Genomic DNA, 22,777 nt, shown 5'->3' with positions numbered 1-22,777 from the left:
CTGCCATGCTCTCTCTCTCTCTCTCTTTCTCTCTCTCTCTCTCTCTCTCCTGCAGTGTTTCTGCACTGCACTTTCTTTTTCTGCATTTTTTTTTTGCTGCCATGCTCCTCTCTCTCTCTCTTTCCTGCACTATTTTTGCACTACACTTTCTTCTTCTGCATCTTTTTTTTTTTGCTGCCAATGCCATGCTCTCTCTATTCTGATTTCTGCACTGTTACAGTAGCTGCAATTTTTCATTTTCTTCTTTTTATGCTCTCTCCTTAGTCCTTACCCCGCAATGTTTTTCTTTTCCTTTTTTTTTAGTATAAATTTGTGATTTTGACATATTGTTTATTGTGAATATGTGAAAATATGTTGAGACTTGACCATTTGAGATGTTATTATGCTAATATGCTAATTCAATTACTCTTATTAGCTTTTAGTTTTATTATTGGATTAAAAATGTTTTATTACTTTATTTTCTTATTGCTAATTATTATTAGGTCTTCTTAGAAATTATTAGAAATATTGTAATTGAGTTTGTATTATCATAAATTATTAATTTCTATTATTATAATTGGATTATGGTACTATAAATTGGTATGTATATTATTGTTGGCTTGTTGTTACTTGTTAAATTATTAATTTTCTTATCTTTTTATTTTATTTTTGCAAAGATGGAATCGGAAGCATCTACCACTACTAAAACTGACAATAGCAACAAAGATCCCACATGGAAATATGTGCACTTGGTGAATCCAAACAATAGAAATGATGTTGCTTGTAACTTTTGTAGCAAAGTTACAAAAGGAGGGATATTTCGAGCTAAACAACATTTAGTTGGAGGATTTCGAAATGCTACAATATGTAAGAAGTGTCCAACACATGTGCGTAAAGAGCTACAAGAGTATATACAGCAAAAGGCTTCAGCAAAAACCTTAGTTAAATTGCCTGATTATGAGGATGTTGAAATTCTTGGAGATGACGAAGATGAAGATGATGTTGGGACAATTCTTAGAGGCTCAAAAGGAAATAGTAAGGTTCAAAAGAAGGCAAGGACAAAGGGTCCAATAGATTTATATTTTTCCAAAAGTGCTGCAAAGGCGGTGCAAGATAGAAAAAATTCAAAGCTAAAGCAAACCACTATTAATGAGGCATGTAAAAGGGAATTGCGAAAAAAACATGTAAGGATATAGCTCGATGGATGTATGATGCGGCAATTCCTTTTAATGCTATCAATTATCCAAGTTTTCAAGATATGGTGGAGTCTATTGGACAATTTGGGATTGGTATGAAAGCACCTAGTTTTCATGAGGTTCGGGTTCCTTTATTGAATGAAGAAGTTGCTGAGGTGAAGAATTCATTAAAGTCCTATGAAGAAGAATGGGCAAAGTATGGTTGTTCTATAATGGCAGATGGTTGGACTGATAAGAAACAAAGGACTTTGATTAATTTCTTGGTGAATTATCCAAAGGGAACTGTTTTCATGGAATCTGTTGATGTTTCAGAGTACTCAAAAACTAGTGATAAGATGTATGACCTGCTTAATAGATTTGTAGAGCGTGTTGGAGAGGCTAATGTGGTTCAAGTTGTGACAGATAATGCGAGCAATTGTGTGCTTATAGGTAATTAAGAGTTTTTATTCTTACTATTATTAGATAGTTTAATTTAATTATTAGTAAATAATGCATTTAATATTTATGCTACTTGCTACCATATTTGTTTTGTTTTTAGGGAAGTTGTTAGAAACAAAGTGCCCTTATTTGTATTGGACTCCTTGTGCTGCTCATTGCCTAGATTTGATGCTAGAAGATATTGGAAAAATTCCCAAAATTCATAACACAATTAAAAGGGCAGTGACATTGAATGGATATATCTACATTCGCCCGGGTGTGGTGAACATGTTGCGGCACTTTACTGGTGAAAGAGAGCTAATTAGGCCAGCTATCATAAGATTTACAATTGCTTTTCTCACCCTTCAACGTATATATAAGCACAAGGCAAATTTGAGAAAGATGTTTACCTCAGAGGAAAGGACCAAAAGTAAGTGGGCAAAAGAACTGTCTGGTAAAAAAGTATATAGTATTGTCATGATGCCTACTTTTTGGACTAATATTGTTTATATCTTAAAGATATTTGGTCCATTAGTTTGTGTGCTTAGATTAGTCGATGGTGAGAAAATGCCTGCAATGGGATATATTTATGAGGCGATGGATAGGGCTAAAGAAGCAATTGCAAAGTCATTTAATGAAAAAGAAGAAAAATATAGGACAATTTTTGAGATTATTGATAAACAATGGGAAAGCCAACTCCATCGACCTTTGCACGCAGCTGGATATTATTTGAATCCTGAATTTTTTTATTCAAATAAGAAAATTAATGAAGATGTTGAGGTTGTTACCGGTTTATACTAAGTTGTAGCAAGGTTGATTCCAAGCAAAGAAGAGCAAGACAAAATAATGGCACAATTACCTTTTTATCAAAATGCTGAAGGTATCTTTGGGATGGATATGGCAATTAGGAATCGAAAGAAAGTATCTCCAAGTAATATAATTTTATCCATAAGCATGTAATCTCATATTGCAATATTTTTGAATAATAATTAATATGCATTATTTTTTCATTAGCTACATGGTGGCTAACTTATGGAGCAACAACTCCAAATTTGAGAAATTTTGCTGTTAAAGTGCTTAGCCTCACTTGTAGTGCATCTGGTTGTGAGCATAATTGGAGCATCTTTGAGCATGTAAGTGACAAAACATCTCCCTTTAGAATTATACCTTTAATTTGTTCTTTCAAAAATTATACTTATTAAAATTGTTATATTTTGCAGATTCACAGTAAAAAAAGAAATAGACTAGCTCAAAATCGCTTGAATGATTTGGTGTTTGTCAAGTACAATCGATCATTAAAGCGTAGATATGATGCATGTGACCGCATTGACCCCATCTCATTGAAAGATATTGATGATAGTAATGAATGGTTGATGGGTCAAATGAAGTAAGAGATGGATAAAGATGAACTTGTTTTTGAAGATGAACTTGTTTTTTAAGATGATGATTTGACATGGAATGTGGTTGCTGCAGCTACTGGAGTTGAAGAGAATGCCTACAACACTAGATTAAGCAAAGGGAAAAATGTTGCATCTACATCACAGCAAAAAAGAAAAGCATCATCCACTCGTATTTCTTTACTTCTTGAAGACGAGGAAGAAAATGATGATGATGAAGATGTTGATTTGGAAGATGAGTATGAGGAGGATAATGAAGATGATGAAGAAGATGAAGAAGATGAAGGGGATTTTGATATTTCTATTGATGTGGATTGAACATTTAGTAGTTTACTAGTTTATTAAACTTTAATTTTTAGTAGTTTATTTTTATCTCTTTTGGATTATAAACTAATTATTACTTGCATATTTGTTAGTTATTATTATATAGTTTTATGTTACTTGAGGTGTGATAGCATAATTATAATTTTTTTTATTTTTAATATATATATTTTTTTATTTTTGCGCCTTGGCTCTCTCGGGTCAGCGCCTGTGTCTTGCGCCTTGCGCCTAGACTCCAAGACACCTTTGCGCCTTGGTGCGCCTTGAGCCTTTGATAACTATGAATACAACACTAAAATCACACATATCTCAAAAGAGCTTCAACAAAAAGTACAATACAAATAGTAATGCAGCACCTACTTTTATTTAGAAAGATATAATTTGCACTTTCCACTGACTTTTTAAATGGTTGTCTTCAACTACCACACTTTTTTTTGTTTTTTTCTTTTGATCTCCATAACTAAAATAACTTTGTATACATTTTGAATTTTTCATGCAATTGTAGGAGCAATAATATTGGCAGGCTCAGGCCCCTACATTATCAATTACTGTATAGGAACAATTTGCATGTACTTTTCCTACTATATTAATTTGATGCATTGACTATAATAAGCGAAACTAGAAACTAAATCTTCTTAATAATACCTAATCTCTACCACAAACCAATTGTGTGCACCAGTATCTCATTTGCCTTGCTATAAATGCTTCTTATTCTAACATTATTCATAATTGATATGATGAACCTAGATTAATTTTTAGAGCCTCGCGCATGCACATAGGCTATTGCCCTTCATTTCTTGAAAATTGATGTAACAGGACAATGGGACTATCAGTTATTTCAAATCTTTTGGTGTTTCAATTGCATTCAAAGTCACTCGTAGTCTGCATGAGTTGGGAGCACCACACTTACTTTTAGATAAGTTTTATTAATTAACAGGACAGTGCAACTATCAGTTGCTTCAAATCATTTGGCGTGTCAATTACACTCAAGATTACTCATAGCCTGCATGAGTTGGGAGCACCACAGTTAATTTTAGATAAGGTTTATTAATTAACTGGACAATGCGACTATCAGTTGCTTCAAATCATTTGGCGTGTTAATTGCACTCAAGATTACTCATAGCCTGCATGAGTTGGGAGCACCACACTTAATTTTAGATAAGGTTTATTAATTAACTGGACAATGCGACTATCAGTTGCTTCAATCACTCATAGCTTACACCCTCCCTGTAGCAACTCCGTACATTCTACTGTTCCGGTGACCAGTGTCGGTCCGAACAGCTAGAACATCAGAAAAAATATTTAACTCAAATATTAATAAGAAAAATTAATAAGAAAAATTTAGGAAAAATTTTAGAAATAAAATACAACCAAGTTAAATGAGCCGATACCCTAGTGATGGGTAACCCAATGGGAAGTTGCAGTTCTCGTAACTAAGAGCCCTAGACCTGAGGGAAAATTCATAAAATAATTTTTAGGACTCTAGAGAAGGGTCATTGAGGTTTTATTGGCATTAGAATGCCAATAAAATGCTTAGGAAAATTTTTCAATCGGTACAGACAATTTTGGCTCAATAAGCCAAACGAAGGGCATTTTGGTCATTTTGTCTTCAGAGATGATTTTTGGCCGACTTGTCCAGTTAAGTAAATAATTATTATGACATAAAATGTAAATAAATATTACTAAAAATTGAATTGAAAATGAGTAGAAAAGAAAAGAAAAAAAAATGAATTAAATGGGAATTTATGACATCACATGATGTCATTAGTGTGCTTCCACCCAATCACATGGTGACACATGGCATTAACTTATTTAAAATGATTAAATGAGCAGAAAAAAAAGAAAGAAAAAATTCAGTTCTCCTCCTTCCTTCAGCCAAATGAAACACTTCTCATAACCCTTACCACCATTAAAGCTTATCCAAGCTTTATAACCCACCCAAATCTCACTTGAAACCCTAAGTCTAATTCAACAAAATTTGTCTCTACATCTTGAGCAAGTGTTTGGCTGCCAAGAAAGCCAAAGAAAGTGAAGGAATTTTGAGTGGAAAAAATCTTCTCAAAAGGTTAGTGACCAATCTCTCTTCCTTTCTTTCAATATATGTTTAAGGATTTGATTGAGCTTAAAAATTGCAAGGAATTGGAAAGAAAACTATAAGTATTCACTCTTCAAAATTTTGGCAGCCTTAGAGTATGTTAGGATTTCATTGATTAGATTAATTTATAGTTGTCCATGGCTGCCATTGAATATGAATTAGATGTCTTAATTCATTGATTGCATGTATATGAAGAATTGAAGTTGATGGAGTTAGAGTTTGGGCAAAACCTAGGGTTTTGCTCATGTGTTGGTGAATGAAAGTTTAAATGGTCAATTAGTGACCATTTGGCTGTGTATGATGAGGAAATGAAGTGAGTTGAGGCTTGGCAATTGAGTGTGGGTGAGCTGCCTTGGCTGACCTGCAGGACTAAGCATGAGTCCAGCAGGTTTTGGCAGTTATAAATGGAGTTGTAGAGGTTCAATTGGTGAAAGGCTAATTGGACATGAAACTAGACACATAATGGCACAACTTTGATATAGAAACCCTGCCTAGAAAACTAAACCAAGTTGACTAAAAAATTTTCCTAATCCGGGTGACCTGCATTCTGCCTAGGCAAAATGACCAAATGAACAGTATTTATTCATTTGGTCATAACTCAGTATAGAAAGGTCCAATTGACCTGAAATTTTACCATCAGAAATCTGAGACATATATCTACAACTTTCATGAAGAATACAAATCCAAATTCTGATCATATCCTAGTCAAATTGCCAACCAAACTTAAGTTACCAAATCTGGTAGAACCAGTTTTGCCCAGAATTTTAGATTCTGTCCAATCCAGCCAGTTATGGTGTTTAGGCCATAACTTGAGCTAAAAAACTCCAAATAGAATGATTCAAAAAAGGAAATGTAACTAGACAAAATAAGGAACAACTTTCATGAAGACAATTTTTCCAAATTCCTGCTGTACAAATGACCAATGGAATAGTAAATATGAGTCTTGAAATCTGAAAATTTTGAATAACTAACACTAACACCAACAATTTTAGAATGCAAAATGTGGTATGTTGGGAGTATTAGAACCAATGTACCTATTGTCTATGCAAAAGTCAACATTTTAGTTGACTAATGAAATGAATAGTAACACCTAAACTTAAATTTCAAGAATTGTACAATTTAAAAGTGTAACATGCCCTAGTACATCTAGCAAGATTAGTTTGGATAGGTTGGCATGCCAATAGGGTTCAGTTAGCAGTACTGCACATGGCATTATGCCATTCTGTGATTTTATTGCTGTTAGCCATTCTGACATTGTGTTGATATTTGGCCTTGTGCCTAATGTTATTATAGCTTATTAGCTGTTCTGTTGCACACCGAGAGATGCATATATGATCGATGGTGTGACGGCCCGAGGTATTAGATACCCAGTGCCAGTTTACCCATTTATCCAGTCCAGTCATCTAGTATAGGTTACTTGGGCAACCAAAAATGAAAGTGAATAAATTTAATGAAATTATGAATATAACAAGTACAAAATAAATAAGATTACCAATAATAATCGAAAAATTGTCTGCATAAGACATCAGGACATGCATTGCATATTTATTTTATGTTATTTCTTTTTATTTTATTATTAGCAACACTAAGTATTACTGCTTAGCACATTGCTTTTTGCCACGTGTAGGTTCTGGAGAGACCGATCGAGAGCCCAGTAGACCACAGACTGGGTGAAATCTTCTACAGCTCTGCATAGTGTCCGTGTCACCTCACCGTCATTAGTGCATTGATAGGACACTAGGTTTTATTTTGGGTATTTTGTAATTAACTTTTATTTTCTCATGTGTAATTGAGACTTATGTAATGTATTTTGGTATTAAGGTAAATAGCAGAAATTGTGTTGTGTTTATGAATGGAAAATTGAGTATTTATTTATGATTTGCATATGAATATCATGAGAAATGAATGAATGAGAAATGGAATTGTTGTTGAAAAATATTGAGACTTTGTTGACGAAATGAAGTTTGGGAATGATTGAAAATATATTAGAAGTGTTTTTCACAGGTTCCGAAGAACTGTTTTCTCCGTTTTTAGTCGGTACTCTGCCGGATTTTCTATAAAATTTGCAGAATCTCAAATAAATTATAATTTCAATAAATGACTTAAATGAAATATAATATACTTCATAACTATGATAAAAATAAATTAAGAAAGAATAAAAATGATTGAGATAAAAATAGGGTGTTCCGGTACAATGTGTAACATATCTTACTCGGCTATACTGTAGACGGGTAAGGGGTGTCACATTGCATGAGTTGGGAGGACCACACTTACTTTTAGATAAGGTTTATCATTTCCTTTTGTATCTCGTTAAGAATTAATTGGTCATTCATAAACTACCGCACAATACAAATAGTAATGTAGCACCTTCATGATTTATGCAATAAATACTAATATATAAAAATAATTCAACAATTATATATTTATTGTGGAAACCCATATATATTTATTAATTATTATTATTTTATTTTAATTAGCTAACAATAATTTAATATATTTATATAAATATATATATATTTTTTATTGGATGGCCTGCTTATTTATTTTTAGATATATATATTATTTTGAAACTAAATATATATATGCAATCTGAACAACCTAGTTCAATAATAATTCTTATACCATTCTACACCTAATAGAACTTTTGAAATATATATATATATACCCTAATCATCTCTTCTGCTAAACTTTGCTCTTAAAACCTGTTTGTCATCTTCTTTTTCTACCAAATACTCTCAACAGGTATTTTCATTATCTTTTAATTATTGTTATATATGTACATATATATATATATATATATATATATATATAAATTTACGATTTATAATCTGATGTGCGCAGAGAATTTCTAAAATTTTATTTCTCAATTCATCACCTTCGATTCTATTTTCAAGGTAAAAATTCTCATTCTTTGTTCAATAATGGGTGAATCTAATTTTATTTTCTTTTCTTGATCTGTTACAACTACTCTAGAAATTTATTTTTTTTCCTTGATCATTGGTATTGAATTGGGTTGATCATAATTACTGTTGGACAATAATTGATTGTTATTGTCGCAAGGGATTTTGCAGTCGCCTGAACGAACCCTCACCGAAGTGGGAAAGAGTGAGGAGTCGCCACCTTAGTTTTGAGGGGAACTAAAGAAAACCTTTTGGGGAGATAAATTAAATATGAAACCACTTCGAGACAGAGATTCTAGGTTCGGGGTCCGTAGACGGGTGGGGAAGGTGTTAGGCACCCCACCTCGTCCCTTAATAAGGGTAAGTAGATTTAACTTTGTATTAGTTGGGAGGGCTTAAATGGACATGTTAATCCTTTTGTCAAAAGGAAATTTTAATTTTTCACTAAATTCGATTCACCCAGATACATAAGTAAATGAGACAACCTTAGTGAGTTACTGTTTGCGTGTTAATTTCATTTAAAAGAACTATTTTATTCAAATTTAATTTAAGAATTGGATGAGGACTCTTCTCCGAACTCTTTAATAATTTTTTTTTTGAGATCATTAAAAATATTGAGTTGAGACCGGATAAGAACTCTCCTCTGATCTCTATTTAATATTTATTAAAATTTGCGTTGAGACCGGATAAGAACTCTCCTCCGATCTCTATTTAATATTTATTAAAATTTTGATTTGAGACCGAATAAGAACTCTCCTCCGATCTCTATTAAATATTTATTAAAATTTTGATTTGAGACCGGATAAGGACTCTCCTCCGATCTCTATTAAATATTTATTAAAATTTTGATTTGAGACCGGATAAGAACTCTCCTCCGATCTCTATTAAATATTTATTAAAATTTTGATTTGAGACCGGATAAGAACTCTCCTCCGATCTCTATTAAATATTTATTAAAATTTTGATTTGAGACTGGATAAGAACTCTCATCCGATCTCTATTTAATTAAAGTTTTGAGTTGAGAATCGGATAAGAACTCTCTTCCGATCTCTTTTAAATTAACAGGAACCTGAATGGGATCTTTCCGATCTCCCGAATTTTAATTTCAGCTACATGTCATAAGGTCCTAAAGCTAAGGATTCTGGCGTTCTAAGGAGCTGGGGATAAGGCTTCTTTTAACTAATTGATATTTTGTGACTAAATAAGAGAAGCTGGACTAAATTTTGCCGACCTCTCCTAAGGTCACTTTACCAGTACTTATTAATGTCCGATCTATTCTGTTTCGTTTACTTTGGTTTTATTCCACTTTATGGCATCTTGCCGAATTGCCGTTTATGTTAGCCCAATATTGTGGCTATTTTCCTGACGTGTTATTCAGGCTCTCTTTCTCAAAAGAGACCCTTAAGTTGCAGCTACCTACGTTTTCCCCAACCACTTACACGCTACTAGGAACTAGAAAATTTGCATTCAGAAATGACGAAGGTTAATAAAATGACGGACTGATCACTAAAGAAGTAAACTCGAGAGTAACATTCTTTAAAGTTCTTTGGCACTAAATGAACTTGGAGAAAATCACATGCATAAAAAGAACAAAGAAAATGCGAAAAGTAAACGTAAACGCTTAACAAAACGGCAATACGAGCTCTTACCTGTAAGAAGCCAAATCTATTGAAATAACTACGGGGTGACAAATAGTAATAAGACAGCAGACTGATTAGCTTGAGGGCTGATGTTCGTTGTGAACTGAAGGATGCTTAGCTAAAAGGCAATCAGATCAAGATAAAAACCGAGTGAAATGAAATTGAGCTTGGATAATGGGAATGAAGACAGAGATAATAAAGGGCTGAAAGTGAGAGTGTGACCAGATAATGAACAAACTGAAAATGTAGAATTTCAGTATTCAGAATCCTTTTCAAGAAAACACTTCAGAAAACTGGTTTCAAAAGTCTTTCTAATCAAAACTTCAAAGTAGCAGAGTAACAAACTGAATCAAGTTTCAGAGTTCTTCCGCTATAATGACTACCTTTCTTTTTTGCCCGTCCTTTGAACAGTTTTTCATGCAGGTATTTATAGGAATCGGGTGCTCCCCATGAAGGGTCAGGATTTATTTTGAGGGAGATGGAGGGTCAAGATTTCGAAGGACATGATCGGGTGTTCAGGAATTAAAGAGAATCAAAATGAATGGCTGAGATCACTCTTCAGAATATTTGTCCTTTTCCTCTTTCAATCTGACGGTCCCAAATCTTCTTGTCCGGAACGATCTGAGGGCTAAGAGCGAAAGACGCTGGTATTGTCGTCTTCTCTCTTGATCCAAGGGTTCCGGGTTTGTCCTTACCAGTGAGATCAACGGTGGGGATTGGGATGTACAGGACTGTCATGACATACCCTGGCACCTGTCAGCATTGCGGGCGATTCTTAGGCGTGCGGTGGAGATCTCGTCTGTAACGCTTTAACTACCTCGGCGCTGATTCTGACGACGGTTATTTGGGATTTGTCTTATTCTCTTTGTCTTCCGATCCCTCCCCCTTCTCGATCTTCTTGACACGCTCCTATTCCGATCTCTCATGCTGATCTCCCATCCTCCGATCTCTATTATTCCGATCCCTTAATCAGCCTCGGTCTGGTCAAAGCATTAATTTCCCCTCGATTCCCGAAGCGTCCGCTTCGTTTTCTGCTCAGTAATAAATGCCCGTTTTCCCCTATATATACCCCAGACGAAAGAGACTTCCCTTCATCCCATTTCCTCTTTTCCTTCTTACTTCCCAGTTCTAGCTGCTCCGGCGGAAGTTCCGGCTACAACTGTGGCTTTGATCCTTTTCCGATGGACTTCCTTACTCCTCGACTGAAAATTTACGACCCTGGTGATCGCATAACCTTGTCTGATGATGGTGAGGGAACTGGATCAATTGACCGATCTGGATTGCGGACCTCGACTCTGCCGATCTCGAGTCGCTCAACTGAGTTTATTCGGCTTCTCATCACATTGGGTGTTCCGACAGCGGTTTCCCTCCACATTGGGTGTTCCGACAGCGGGTTAAGCTCCGATCGGCGACACCCTGTGGATCAGTCACAATGTTGGCTATTGACATAGGCTTCTTTAGATAGGATGTTCCGCTGATCTTTAGAGGTCGGCCTTTTGATGTAATCAGATGTAATCCGATCTTGAGATCGCCCAAATGATGTAATCTGATTTTTGGAAATGTACTCCGATCTCTTGAGATCGCCCAAATGATGTAATCCGATCTTTTGGAAATAAAGATTTTATTTTGCCAATTATTATCTTATTAATTATTTTCCGAGCTCTAATATGATTATCCGATCTGTAATTCGAAACACCTGGATCTACCGCTCTATAATTAACCGATCTCTTTATGGAATCTTGGAATATTCGTGAGACGTGTCAGAACAGCTGGCGAGTCCCGCTAACCGATGCGTTGCCTGGAACCTCGTGAGCATTAAATGCTCGGACGAGTATAAATAGGGGTGAGGGGTTAGCCATTTGCTCCTGTATGTCATTTTCACTCTCTCGCTCGCAACCTCAAAGTTCTCTCGTTTACTCAAGTTCTTCCGACGCCGATCAGACTCCGGTAAGGGCTTTGATCTTCTTTTTAGTTTAAGTTCTTTATTTTCTTTGAAAATGAGCGGTGCCGAGGGTCAAAGAGTGGCGAGTCCTCCTTCCATTCAGTTCTCGTGGTCGTCTGACGAAGAAGAGGTGGTCGGGCCAAACGCGCAAACAAAACCTCCTAGGGTCTCCGTTCCAGCTCGGGGGCGGATCGGACCATCAAGGCACGTACCTTCTTCAGGGAGGGAGAATCTCCCTATGGACGAGCTGCCATCGATCTTGCAAGAGTCCGATCTGCAATCGTTCAGCCAGGAGTACAATATTCGTCCTGATTCGTACGAACTTATCCGGTGTCACGGCGATCACCGAGCCGATCACTTCTTTGAAGAGAATGACCTGGTTATGGTATACGAGGAACAGTTAAAGGCCGGTCTTCGGTTCCCTCTGGATGACTTCTTCAAGGAGGTCCTAAAACTTCACCGAGTGTGTATTGCTCAAGTTCACCCTAACTCGTGGCGGATCTTAGTAGCCTTCCGAGGCCTATGCTGAGCTAAGGGAATCAGACCTACGGCTAAGGTGTTCGCCGAACTGCACAGGCTAACTCGCCGAAAGGACGATGAGCACTGGTTCTTTCAGGCAAAGCCTCATTGCGGGCTCTTCACCGATCTGCCCTCCTCCCTTAAAAATTGGAAGAACCGCTTCTTTATTCTGAGGAGCAAAAATCCGACCTGCTTTGAGGACTTCCCTCGTAGCTGGTGGCACCAGGGGCCCTTGCTTCCGAAGCGCATTACCCTGAATCAGGAGGAAAGCTTGATTGTGATGGATATGAAGAATCAGGCTGCCACTCAAAAGTATTCCTGTTTAGATGCGGTGACTGCCGAGCTGCACCATTGAACCATACAGCTGCTCACCGGCCAAGATCGCGAACTTTCGCTCTCTGACCTCGGCACTGGTATTTTCTACATCTCAGATCTCAGGACCTTAGCGATCTCACTGACCTCTTCTTTGTGCAGGTATGGCGGGTGATGAGGGTTCTAGGAAGCGGAAGAAAGAAAGAGAGATCTCCCGGAAAGTAAAGGAGATGAAGCGTTCGGAAATGCTTCGAACTCCCGGCCATGAACCAGGGGAGACGCAAGGAGGCCCGTCCCGACCTTCGAGGCCGCCGATCACTGAAGCTGTCCGATCTCCTCCTCAACAGGAAGAGCCGGCTCCACCTCCTCCAACTGCTCCAAGCACAGAAAGGAGTCCTTCTCAATCTTCTGTGAGAGCCTCTTTGTAACACCCCTATGTTCGGTAGTGCGTTCTGCTGCTCCGGTGACCAGTGTTGTCCGGACAGCTAGGATGCCTAGAACCGTACTTTGATATGAGTGAGGAGACATAAAATAATGAAATACAAGAAAAGAAAGTACAAGAAAAACAAAGGAAAAATGATAGCAAAGAAATGTGATCAAGTTAAACGAGCCGGGAAATCTAACGATGGGTGACCGCACCGGGAAGTCACGGCGTGGGTCGTTGACTAGCCCTGGACTGCGGGGAACCCTGGAAAATATTTTTAGGAATTAAATAGACCCTTATTGAAGTATAAATATCATTAGAAAAATCAAAGAAAAATTAAATAATCAGTACAAAGAAAAGTGAGAAATCGAAAAACGGACAAAACCCGGTATTACCGAAAAATCGGGAATGCAACCCGAACAGGGGCATTATGGTCATTTGACATCCCGAAGTGTCTTTTGACCTAAATTTCCATTAAAAATAAATAACATTACACTTAGAAAATAAAATGAAAAATTAATTTGGTGGTACCTAAAGTAAATAACTAAAATTAAGGGTTAATGTGGGATTAAGTGAAAGTTTAACTTATAAAATGATTTAAACTTAGTTACTGGACCACTAAGGATTTAATTAAACATAAATATATGCTAAGTGGGCAGATTGCTTCCATCAAACTTCATCTTCTCCAAGGTTCCTCAACATTGCCGAATTGAAGAAGTGAAGAAACCACCATGGCCATTTTCATTCAAGCTTGATCCACCCCTCCATTCCACCTCCAATCACTTAGATTTCTTCATCAAAAATTGTCTACACATCATAAGGAAGAACTTGATACCAATTTTAAGAAGTTTAATCAAGGTTTGGCAAGTTTCAACCATAAGGTAAGTTAGTATTTTTGAAGATAGCTTTGTTAAGTTTTGTGTGCATGTTATGGGTGTTGGATTTGTGAAGAAAATTTTTGAGTTTGAAGAGTTATTGTTGTTTTCATTTTGGACAGCCATGGAGTCACGTTTTTGATGAGATATTTGTGCATATAATTGATGAGAAATGGTGTTGATCATGATGATTTAATAACCTAGTGAATTACTTCATGTTTATATGGTGATTTTGGCACTTGGATGAGAATTGATGAATTGTAGGGCAATGTGGTGTTGAAGAAGGTTTTCGGCAGCTTGGAAACCCTTGAATAATTGTATGTATTGATGGAAGTGTTGGCAGAATGTTGACATAGAAGAATTGATGAATGTATATGTAAATTAGTAGTGGAGATTATATGTAATGATTAAGTGTATTTATGTACATATATTGCTAAATTTGGACTTTGTGGTTTAGGGTTGTATTTGATGTATTGAGAATGTTTGTATTCTGTCCAAATTGACCATAGTAAGAAGTGATAAATGAATATGGAATGGTATAAAATCAGAATTAGGTATGAGTAGAGCAAGTTAAATGTGTGTTTGAATTGGGGTTTGAAAGACATATAGAGGGCAGTGTGCAAATAGACCTATAACTTTAAATGTGTAACCTCAATTGGTATGAGACCAATTGGAGGTGAAACTAGGCACAAAATGTGCCAACTTTCATTGAGAAAACATACCAAAATTCTGCTTGCAAGGTGACCTAAGAAAATGACCAATTCGGATTAGGTGCAATTAGGACCTGAAAAATGACCAATTGGGCAGCAGTGAGTGTTTAGGCCATAACTCACTCAAAACAGGTCCAATTGACCTGAAATTTTAACCATGAATAGTTAAGACCCATACCTACAAGTCTTATGGAGATACCAAAACCCAGAAATGACCAGAAGCAAGTCAAAAAGCTTGCACAAGTTCGGGTCCAAAAACTGGCCGAACCAAAGTTGACCAAATTGACCTAAAATTGACCTAAATTGGTACCATTTGACCAGCAATAGTGTAATGACCATAACTTGGTCTACTTAACTCGGATTGACCTAAACTTTTGCACCGCTGTCCATAAGACATAGATCTACAAGTTTGTAGTTTTGACCGAAACCCGAAAACTGAGGGAACTAGACCGTCCGGCTAGGTCAAACTAGTATCCCGAAATCCAGCAATTTGCAATAAAATGCAAGAAAACGCAATATACATAGAATTGAGTTTGGTAACACGTACCAACCCTAAAACCCTATCGAATGTGACATATAAAGGACACTAAAACCTAATTTACCTAGAAAACATCGAGGGTCGGTATATTAGGTGATTAAGCAAATAAAGGTATTCAGTGAATTATTTATCGAACACTATCGTTAGAGGCAAATTAATTTAGCACTGAAACACTTCAAATTGTGTTTCTCAGTTAACAAGGACTCAGCAAAAGGGAAAGAAATACTGAGTCAAGACCAGGAGACAAATATCAGAGGTTTGTGCACAACAACTATTTCTCTTGAATTTTTCAATTGAAATAAATATTGACTATTTGTATATTATTGTTTTAAATTGTGGAAATGTGTTTGATGAACACTTATTGATTGAAAAACATGGTGAATGGTTTGAAACTGTGAAAAATTGTTTGAATGATATTGATGGATACTTATTGATTGAAAAGCACTGTAAATGGTTTTTGTGGAAATTGAAGTGAATTACGAATTGTGTTGCCATTTTGTGAATGAAATTATAACTTTGGAAATTTATTGGATTCTTACGGATCATTTGAATAAAATGTTTGGAATTGTTTTGACTCACAATTGGTATGACACTGATACTATATTCCTCCTCCATTAATGGGGTGAGTGTGATTATTCCTCCCTCTTTGACTTATCAGTCTGGGGTGAGTATGATTATGTTCCTCCCTCCTTGACTTACCAGTCTGAGGTGAGTGTGGATGAGTTCTCATTATATAGCTAGCTTCCTCCCTCATTGATTTCGATTATTGTGGTGAGTATGTCTTGTCGTGGTATACAACACGGCATATATGGAAAAATTTGTGTCATGACCTAAATTGTGTTATTGATTGGCAACATTGTATTATTCAGTTATTTGATCGAATTGTGTTATTGATTTGCAAAACGATATTATTCAGTTATTTGATCGAATTGTGTTATTGATTTGCAAAACGATATTATTCAGTTATTCGATCGAATTGTGTTATTGATTTGCAAAACGATATTATTCAATTATTCGATCGAATTGTGTTATTGATTTGCAAAACGATATTATTCAGTTATTTGATCGAATTGTGTTATTGATTTGCAAAACGATATTATTCAGTTATTTGATCGGATTGTGTTATTGATTTGCAAAATGGTATTATTCAGTTATTTGATCAAATTGTGTCATTGATTGGAAAAAAAAACTGTGTTATTCAGTAATTTGAGCAAATTGTGTATGAATTGGCAATACGGTATTCTTAAATTATTTGACTAAATTGTGTTATTATGAATTTTGATAATTTGTGAATTGGAGTTTAAATTCCTTATGACATTCATTGTCTTGAATTTAACTATGGTTTTAAGTATCCACTATTGATATGATTTATGAATTGTGATTTAAAATTGTATTTGGTTAATGTTGTGCACCACTGAGACATTGTCTCAGCGATAGCTTTTCATTGCTGTCGCAGGTAGAGAGACAGACAGGGCAGCAGACTAGGCTGCTAGTACATCCAGCGAGGGATTACCTGGTATAATAAGTATACCAATATTTTGCATTTTGTACTGTAATGTATGACCACTGTATGTACATATTGTTTTGGTTTGAGCAGTTGTAAATTCAAATTGTAACTTGAGGTTGTAAAATAAGTATGAGTTATTTTGACTTGTAAAAATTGTATTATATTTCCTATATCTCAGCTTTTGAAAAATCACTGTGGATTTGAGTTGAGAAATATGTTGTATTGAGAAGAATGTTGGAGTTGAGATTTGAAAAATAATTGAAGTGCTTTTTACAGGTTTTCTAAAGAACTGTTTTATCCAAAATACAGATGGCATTCTGCCAAAATTTTTACAGAAATTCCAAATAATTCAAATGTGTTAGTTCTATCACTTCAGATCAAAAAGGTTTTTAACACCTGTAAATAGTGCTCACCATCAGAAAAGAAGTAAGAAAAGTTTTTAAAATCCCTTATAGTATATTTAATGGGTTATCAGTAGACGGAGTTGGTAATTCATTAGGTATACTACGGGATCATATTATGCCTTACAGAGGGGTAGGGTGTGACATGTTTTAGTGGTATCAGAGCAAAGTTTTTAAATTCTGTTTTCACATGTTATTTGAATATTCTTTCTTTGTAGTACAACTGCTCAATATCATTGTTTGATACATACAGTACATTACATTATAAATATGCACTAACGGGAGGAAATCTCCTTGTGTTACTTGTTTAGGAGATCTAAGATCCTCGCATTGACCATGGAAGAGGGTGATCGCTCATCGATCAATCTATTGAGGCCGAGGTGCAAGGGATGCTGACCCTACATAATGTCGATGGTTCAAGAAGACCACCCCGCAGATCGCAGATTCTGCTTCGGTTAGCTCAGCAGACGGCTGCAATGTTCCAACAAATGGATGGTAACGCGCATACTCAAGTCCCAAAACGAACACCAGTGGTAAAACCACGCCTCCTACGAGGCAAGATGACAAATTGATGAAATATGGGGCTACAGAGTTTAAGGGGACAGCAGATCCCTAGAGGTCGAACAGTTGGTTAGAGAGGATGGATAGGGTATTCAAGAAACTACATTGCACAGGAGCTCAGATTTGAATACTCAGATCTTTGTTACAGGGGATGCTTATGACTGGTGGAAAACCATTCCCACACCGTAGAACTCGCAGCTAACACGGAGTGACTTTCTCAGGGAATTCAGGAAGAAATATGTCCCTGATGCTTATGTAGACTAGAAGCTGCAAGAGTTCCTAAGTCTGAAACAGGGGAGCAGATCAGTGGCTGAATATGAAAGGGAATTTTTCCGCCTAAGTCATTATGCAGTAAGTCTACTTTCTACCAGTAAGGAGAGATGTAAGAGGTTTGAAACCGGCTTGAAGCCTAGTATCAGATTACAAGTGGTCGGATTCAAACATAACAACTTCTCTGAACTTATTTCTCAAGCACTAGAATTAGAAAGAATTGAATCTGAAGCGGCTCTTGAGAAAAAGAAATCAGAGAAGACAAAAAGAGGGAAAGTCAGCAGAACAGAGTTCTAGTGGTCCTACTGGAAAGAGGAAAAACTTTGGGGGATACGACAGAGATAGTAAGAAGTCCCAGAGAGATAGATCTTTTGGACGTAAACCACCTCGATCGGATCAAAGAAACTCAATGAAACCCAGAATGCGCTCACGATCGACTTTGTGAAACTTGTGGTAAACCACATAGTGGGGTATGTTATAGAGCCGTAGGAGCATGTTTTAACTATGGAGAGATCGCCATTTTGCTAGGGATTGTGTAAATCCGTGTCGCTCGGATCATTTACTACACCAAAGGGATCAACCCAAGTTTCTACCCCAAAGAGTTCACCATCAGTTAGTAGAGGTAGAGGTAGAGGTAGGGGTAGTACACCTAGAAGTCAGAGTACTGTGAATCAGCCAGAACAGGGTGATGCTCCAGCTGGAGTATACGCTATACGACAGAAAAGAGACTGAGACTTTTGACATCATTGCCGGTACTTTCTCAATTGGTAACTAAGATATATATATATATATATATATATATATATATATATATATATATATATATGTATTATCTGACCTGGAGTCTGCATACTTTTATGTTAGTGTTAGAACTATATGTTCTATTGTTATTCCTTTACAGGGGAATAAATTTTGATGCATTAGTGATTGGCCCTTTAAGATAAGGATTGTGATAATAAGTGAAATTAGTTTTGAAAGAGTTTATCGGCGAAAAGTATTTTCTAACACACCATAAATTATAAAGCTAATTGGCGAGCCTACTTAATGTAAGGCAAGAGGACGAAAAGTAAGATGCAAGAATGGTATTGCTCTAGATGAGGGCAAGGAGGTTACTGTTAGAAATTGCTAATGGATATTGTAATCAGAATAAGATTCGAATATCAGTGAATTCAAAAAGAATAAAAGATAACAAAGTTTGATCTATTGGGATGTATCGTAGTAACTATGCAATGTTCTTGATTTTTATAATCGTAAGTCGCAGATTACAAGATCGACTTGAGATTATTGTGTAGAGCTACGCATCACCCGATAGTATACCCAGATAAGAATAGTTACCAACCAGATTCTGCTTTGGTATAGTTATGCCGTGATGTAATTTAATTGTTAGAAATAAGTTTGAAAATCCTACTTAGGGATCTAAAACTTAAAAGTTAGAATATCGAAAGGTTATAGTTCAGTACAAAAAGAAGTAAGTTATAGAATATTGATAGGTAAAAAGAGTTATGGAAGTAGAGATTTGAACAGTTGATTCATATATAACAAAGAAATATTACGAATGTGAGGAAGACTATGGATTAGAATGGTCAGAGGACCCATGACTGATGAATGATTCTAACATGACCTCAAGGGTCATTCAAGAAGGAACATGAACCGAAATATTAGACAGCACAATAGTAAGAAGAGATTGGTGTTATACAAACAAATCAAACATTGTATTAGATTGTTAAAAGACTTATACAAATTTGAGAAAAAGAAGGTTATACGATCGTATAAAAAGGAGAAAATAAACGTACGACTATTGTAAGATGGATACTGGGTAAAAATTTCGTGGACGAAATTTATTTAAGGGGGGGAGAATTGTAACACTCCTATGCGTTCTGCTGCTCCGGTGACCAGTGTTGTCCGGACAGCTAGGATGCCTAGAACCGTACTTCGATATGAGTGAGGAGACATAAAATAATGAAATACAAGAAAAGAAAGTACAAGAAAAACAAAGGAAAAATGATAGCAAAGAAATGTGATCAAGTTAAACGAGCCGGGAAATCTAACGATGGGTGACCGCACCGGGAAGTCACGGCGTGGATCGTTGACTAGCCCTGGACTGCGGGGAACCCTGGAAAATATTTTTAGGAATTAAATAGACCCTTATTGAAGTATAAATATCATTAGAAAAATTAAAGAAAAATTAAATAATTAGTACAAAGAAAAGTGAGAAATCGAAAAACGGACAAAACCCGGTATTACCGAAAAATCGGGAATGCAACCCGAACAGGGGCATTATGGTTATTTGACATCCCGAAGTGTCTTTTGACCTAAATGTCCATTAAAAATAAATAACATTACACTTAGAAAATAAAATGAAAAATTAATTTGGTGGTACCTAAAGTAAATAACTAAAATTAAGGGTTAATGTGGGATTAAGTGAAAGTTTAACTTATAAAATGATTTAAACTTAGTTAGTGGACCACTAAGTATTTAATTAAACATAAATATATGCTAAGTGGGCAGATTGCTTCTATCAAACTTCATCTTCTCCAAGGTTCCTCAACATTGCCGAATTGAAGAAGTGAAGAAACCACCATGGCCATTTTCATTCAAGCTTGATCCACCCCTCCATTCCACCTCCAATCACTTAGATTTCTTCATCAAAAATTGTCTACACATCATAAGGAAGAACTTGATACCAATTTTAAGAAGTTTAATCAAGGTTTGGCAAGTTTCAACCATAAGGTAAGTTAGTATTTTTGAAGATAGCTTTGTTAAGTTTTGTGTGCATGTTATGGGTGTTGGATTTGTGAAGAAAATTTTTGAGTTTGAAGAGTTATTGTTGTTTTCATTTTGGACAGCCATGGAGTCATGTTTTTGATGAGATATTTGTGCATATAATTGATGAGAAATGGTGTTGATCATGATGATTTAATAACCTAGTGAATTACTTCATGTTTATATGGTGATTTTGGCACTTGGATGAGAATTGATGAATTGTAGGGCAATGTGGTGTTGAAGAAGGTTTTCGGCAGCTTGGGAACCCTTGAATAATTGTATGTATTGATGGAAGTGTTGGCAGAATGTTGACATAGAAGAATTGATGAATGTATATGTAAATTAGTAGTGGAGATTATATGTAATGATTAAGTGTATTTATGTACATATATTGCTAAATTTGGACTTTGTGGTTTAGGGTTGTATTTGATGTATTGAGAATGTTTGTATTCTGTCCAAATTGACCATAGTAAGAAGTGATAAATGAATATGGAATGGTATAAAATCAGAATTAGGTATGGGGATTTAAAGTAGAGCAAGTTAAATGTGTGTGTTGAATTGGGGTTTGAAAGACATATAGAGGGCAGTGTGCAAATAGACCTATAACATTAAATATGTAACCTCAATTGGTATGAGACCAATTGGAGGTGAAACTAGGCACAAAATGTGCCAACTTTCATTGAGAAAACATACCAAAATTCTGCTTGCAAGGTGACCTAAGAAAATGACCAATTCGGATTAGGTGCAATTAGGACCTGAAAAATGACCAATTGGGCAGCAGTGAGTGTTTAGGCCATAACTCACTTAAAACAGGTCCAATTGACCTGAAATTTTAACCATGAATAGTTAAGACCCATACCTACAAGTCTTATGAAGACACCAAAACCTAGAAATGACCAGAAGCAAGTCAAAAAGCTTGCACAAGTTCGGGTCCAAAAACTGGCCGAACCAAAGTTGACCAAATTGACCTAAAATTGACCTAAATTGGTACCATTTGACCAGCAATAGTGTAATGACCATAACTTGGTCTACTTAACTCGGATTGACCTAAAATTTTGCACCGCGGTCCATAAGACATAGATCTACAAGTTTGTAGTTTTGACCGAAACCCGAAAACCGAGGGAACTAGACCGTCCGGCTAGGTCAAACTAGTATCCCGAAATCCAGCAATTTGCAATAAAATGCAAGAAAACGCAATATACATAGAATTGAGTTTGGTAACACGTACCAACCCTAAAACCCTATCGAATGTGACATATAAAGGACACTAAAACCTAATTTACCTAGAAAACATCGAGGGTCGGTATATTAGGTGATTAAGCAAATAAAGGTATTCAGTGAATTATTTATCGAACACTATCGTTAGAGGCAAATTAATTTAGCATCAAACACTTCAAATTGTGTTTCTCGATTAACAAGGACTCAAAGAAAAGGGAAAGAAATACTGAGTCAAGACCAGGAGACAAATATCAGAGGTTTGTGCACAACAACTATTTCTCTTGAATTTTTCAATTGAAATAAATATTGACTATTTGTATATTATTGTTTTAAATTGTGGAAATGTGTTTGATGAACACTTATTGATTGAAAAACATGGTGAATGGTTTGAAACTGTGAAAAATTATTTGAATGATATTGATGGATACTTATTGATTGAAAAGCACTGTAAATGGTTTTTGTGGAAATTGAAGTGAATTACGAATTGTGTTGCCATTTTGTGAATGAAATTATAACTTTGGAAATTTATTGGATTCTTACGGATCATTTGAATAAAATGTTTGGAATTGTTTTGACTCACAATTGGCACGACACTGATACTATGTTCCTCCTCCATTAATGGGGTGAGTGTGATTATTCCTCCCTCTTTGACTTATCAGTCTGGGGTGAGTATGATTATGTTCCTCCCTCCTTGACTTACCAGTCTGAGGTGAGTGTGGATGAGTTCTCATTATATAGCTAGCTTCCTCCCTCATTGATTTCGATTATTGGGGTGAGTATGTCTTGTCGTGG

The 22,777-nt window shown here is 35.9% G+C and overlaps 2 protein-coding genes across 2 annotated transcripts; both read left to right on the top strand.

The window, feature by feature from the left end:
• Nucleotides 1-656: 656 nt before the first annotated feature.
• LOC131183188 (uncharacterized) lies at nt 657-1,175 on the top strand. The gene has a single exon (XM_058153447.1). It carries the CDS (start codon nt 657-659, stop codon nt 1,173-1,175), a length of 519 nt encoding a protein of 172 aa, XP_058009430.1.
• An 8-nt stretch (nt 1,176-1,183) lies between these two features.
• LOC131183187 (uncharacterized) lies at nt 1,184-3,307 on the top strand. The gene is made up of 6 exons (XM_058153436.1): nt 1,184-1,604; nt 1,714-2,382; nt 2,473-2,523; nt 2,607-2,725; nt 2,813-2,951; nt 3,033-3,307. The coding sequence occupies exons 1-6, from the start codon at nt 1,184-1,186 to the stop codon at nt 3,305-3,307; spliced, it is 1,674 nt and encodes a 557-aa protein (XP_058009419.1).
• Nucleotides 3,308-22,777: the final 19,470 nt, after the last annotated feature.

The sequence above is a fragment of the Hevea brasiliensis genome, chromosome 1, assembly GCF_030052815.1.
Source record: "Hevea brasiliensis isolate MT/VB/25A 57/8 chromosome 1, ASM3005281v1, whole genome shotgun sequence".
Lineage (NCBI taxonomy): Eukaryota > Viridiplantae > Streptophyta > Magnoliopsida > Malpighiales > Euphorbiaceae > Hevea > Hevea brasiliensis.
The sequence above is the reverse complement of the archived record's forward strand: the minus strand, read 5'-3'. Positions and strand labels throughout refer to the sequence as shown.

Excerpts from the sequence above, each read along its gene's own strand:
- LOC131183188 (XM_058153447.1), top strand. The coding sequence starts at position 657 with ATGGAATCGGAAGCATCTACCACTACTAAAACTGACAATAGCAACAAA.
- LOC131183187 (XM_058153436.1), top strand. The coding sequence starts at position 1,184 with ATGTATGATGCGGCAATTCCTTTTAATGCTATCAATTATCCAAGTTTT. Across the intron at positions 2,383-2,472 it reads AGATGTTGAGGTTGTTACCG|GTATCTTTGGGATGGATATG; the intron begins GTTTATACTAAG and ends AAAATGCTGAAG. Across the intron at positions 2,952-3,032 it reads ATTGAAAGATATTGATGATA|ATGATGATTTGACATGGAAT; the intron begins GTAATGAATGGT and ends TTGTTTTTTAAG.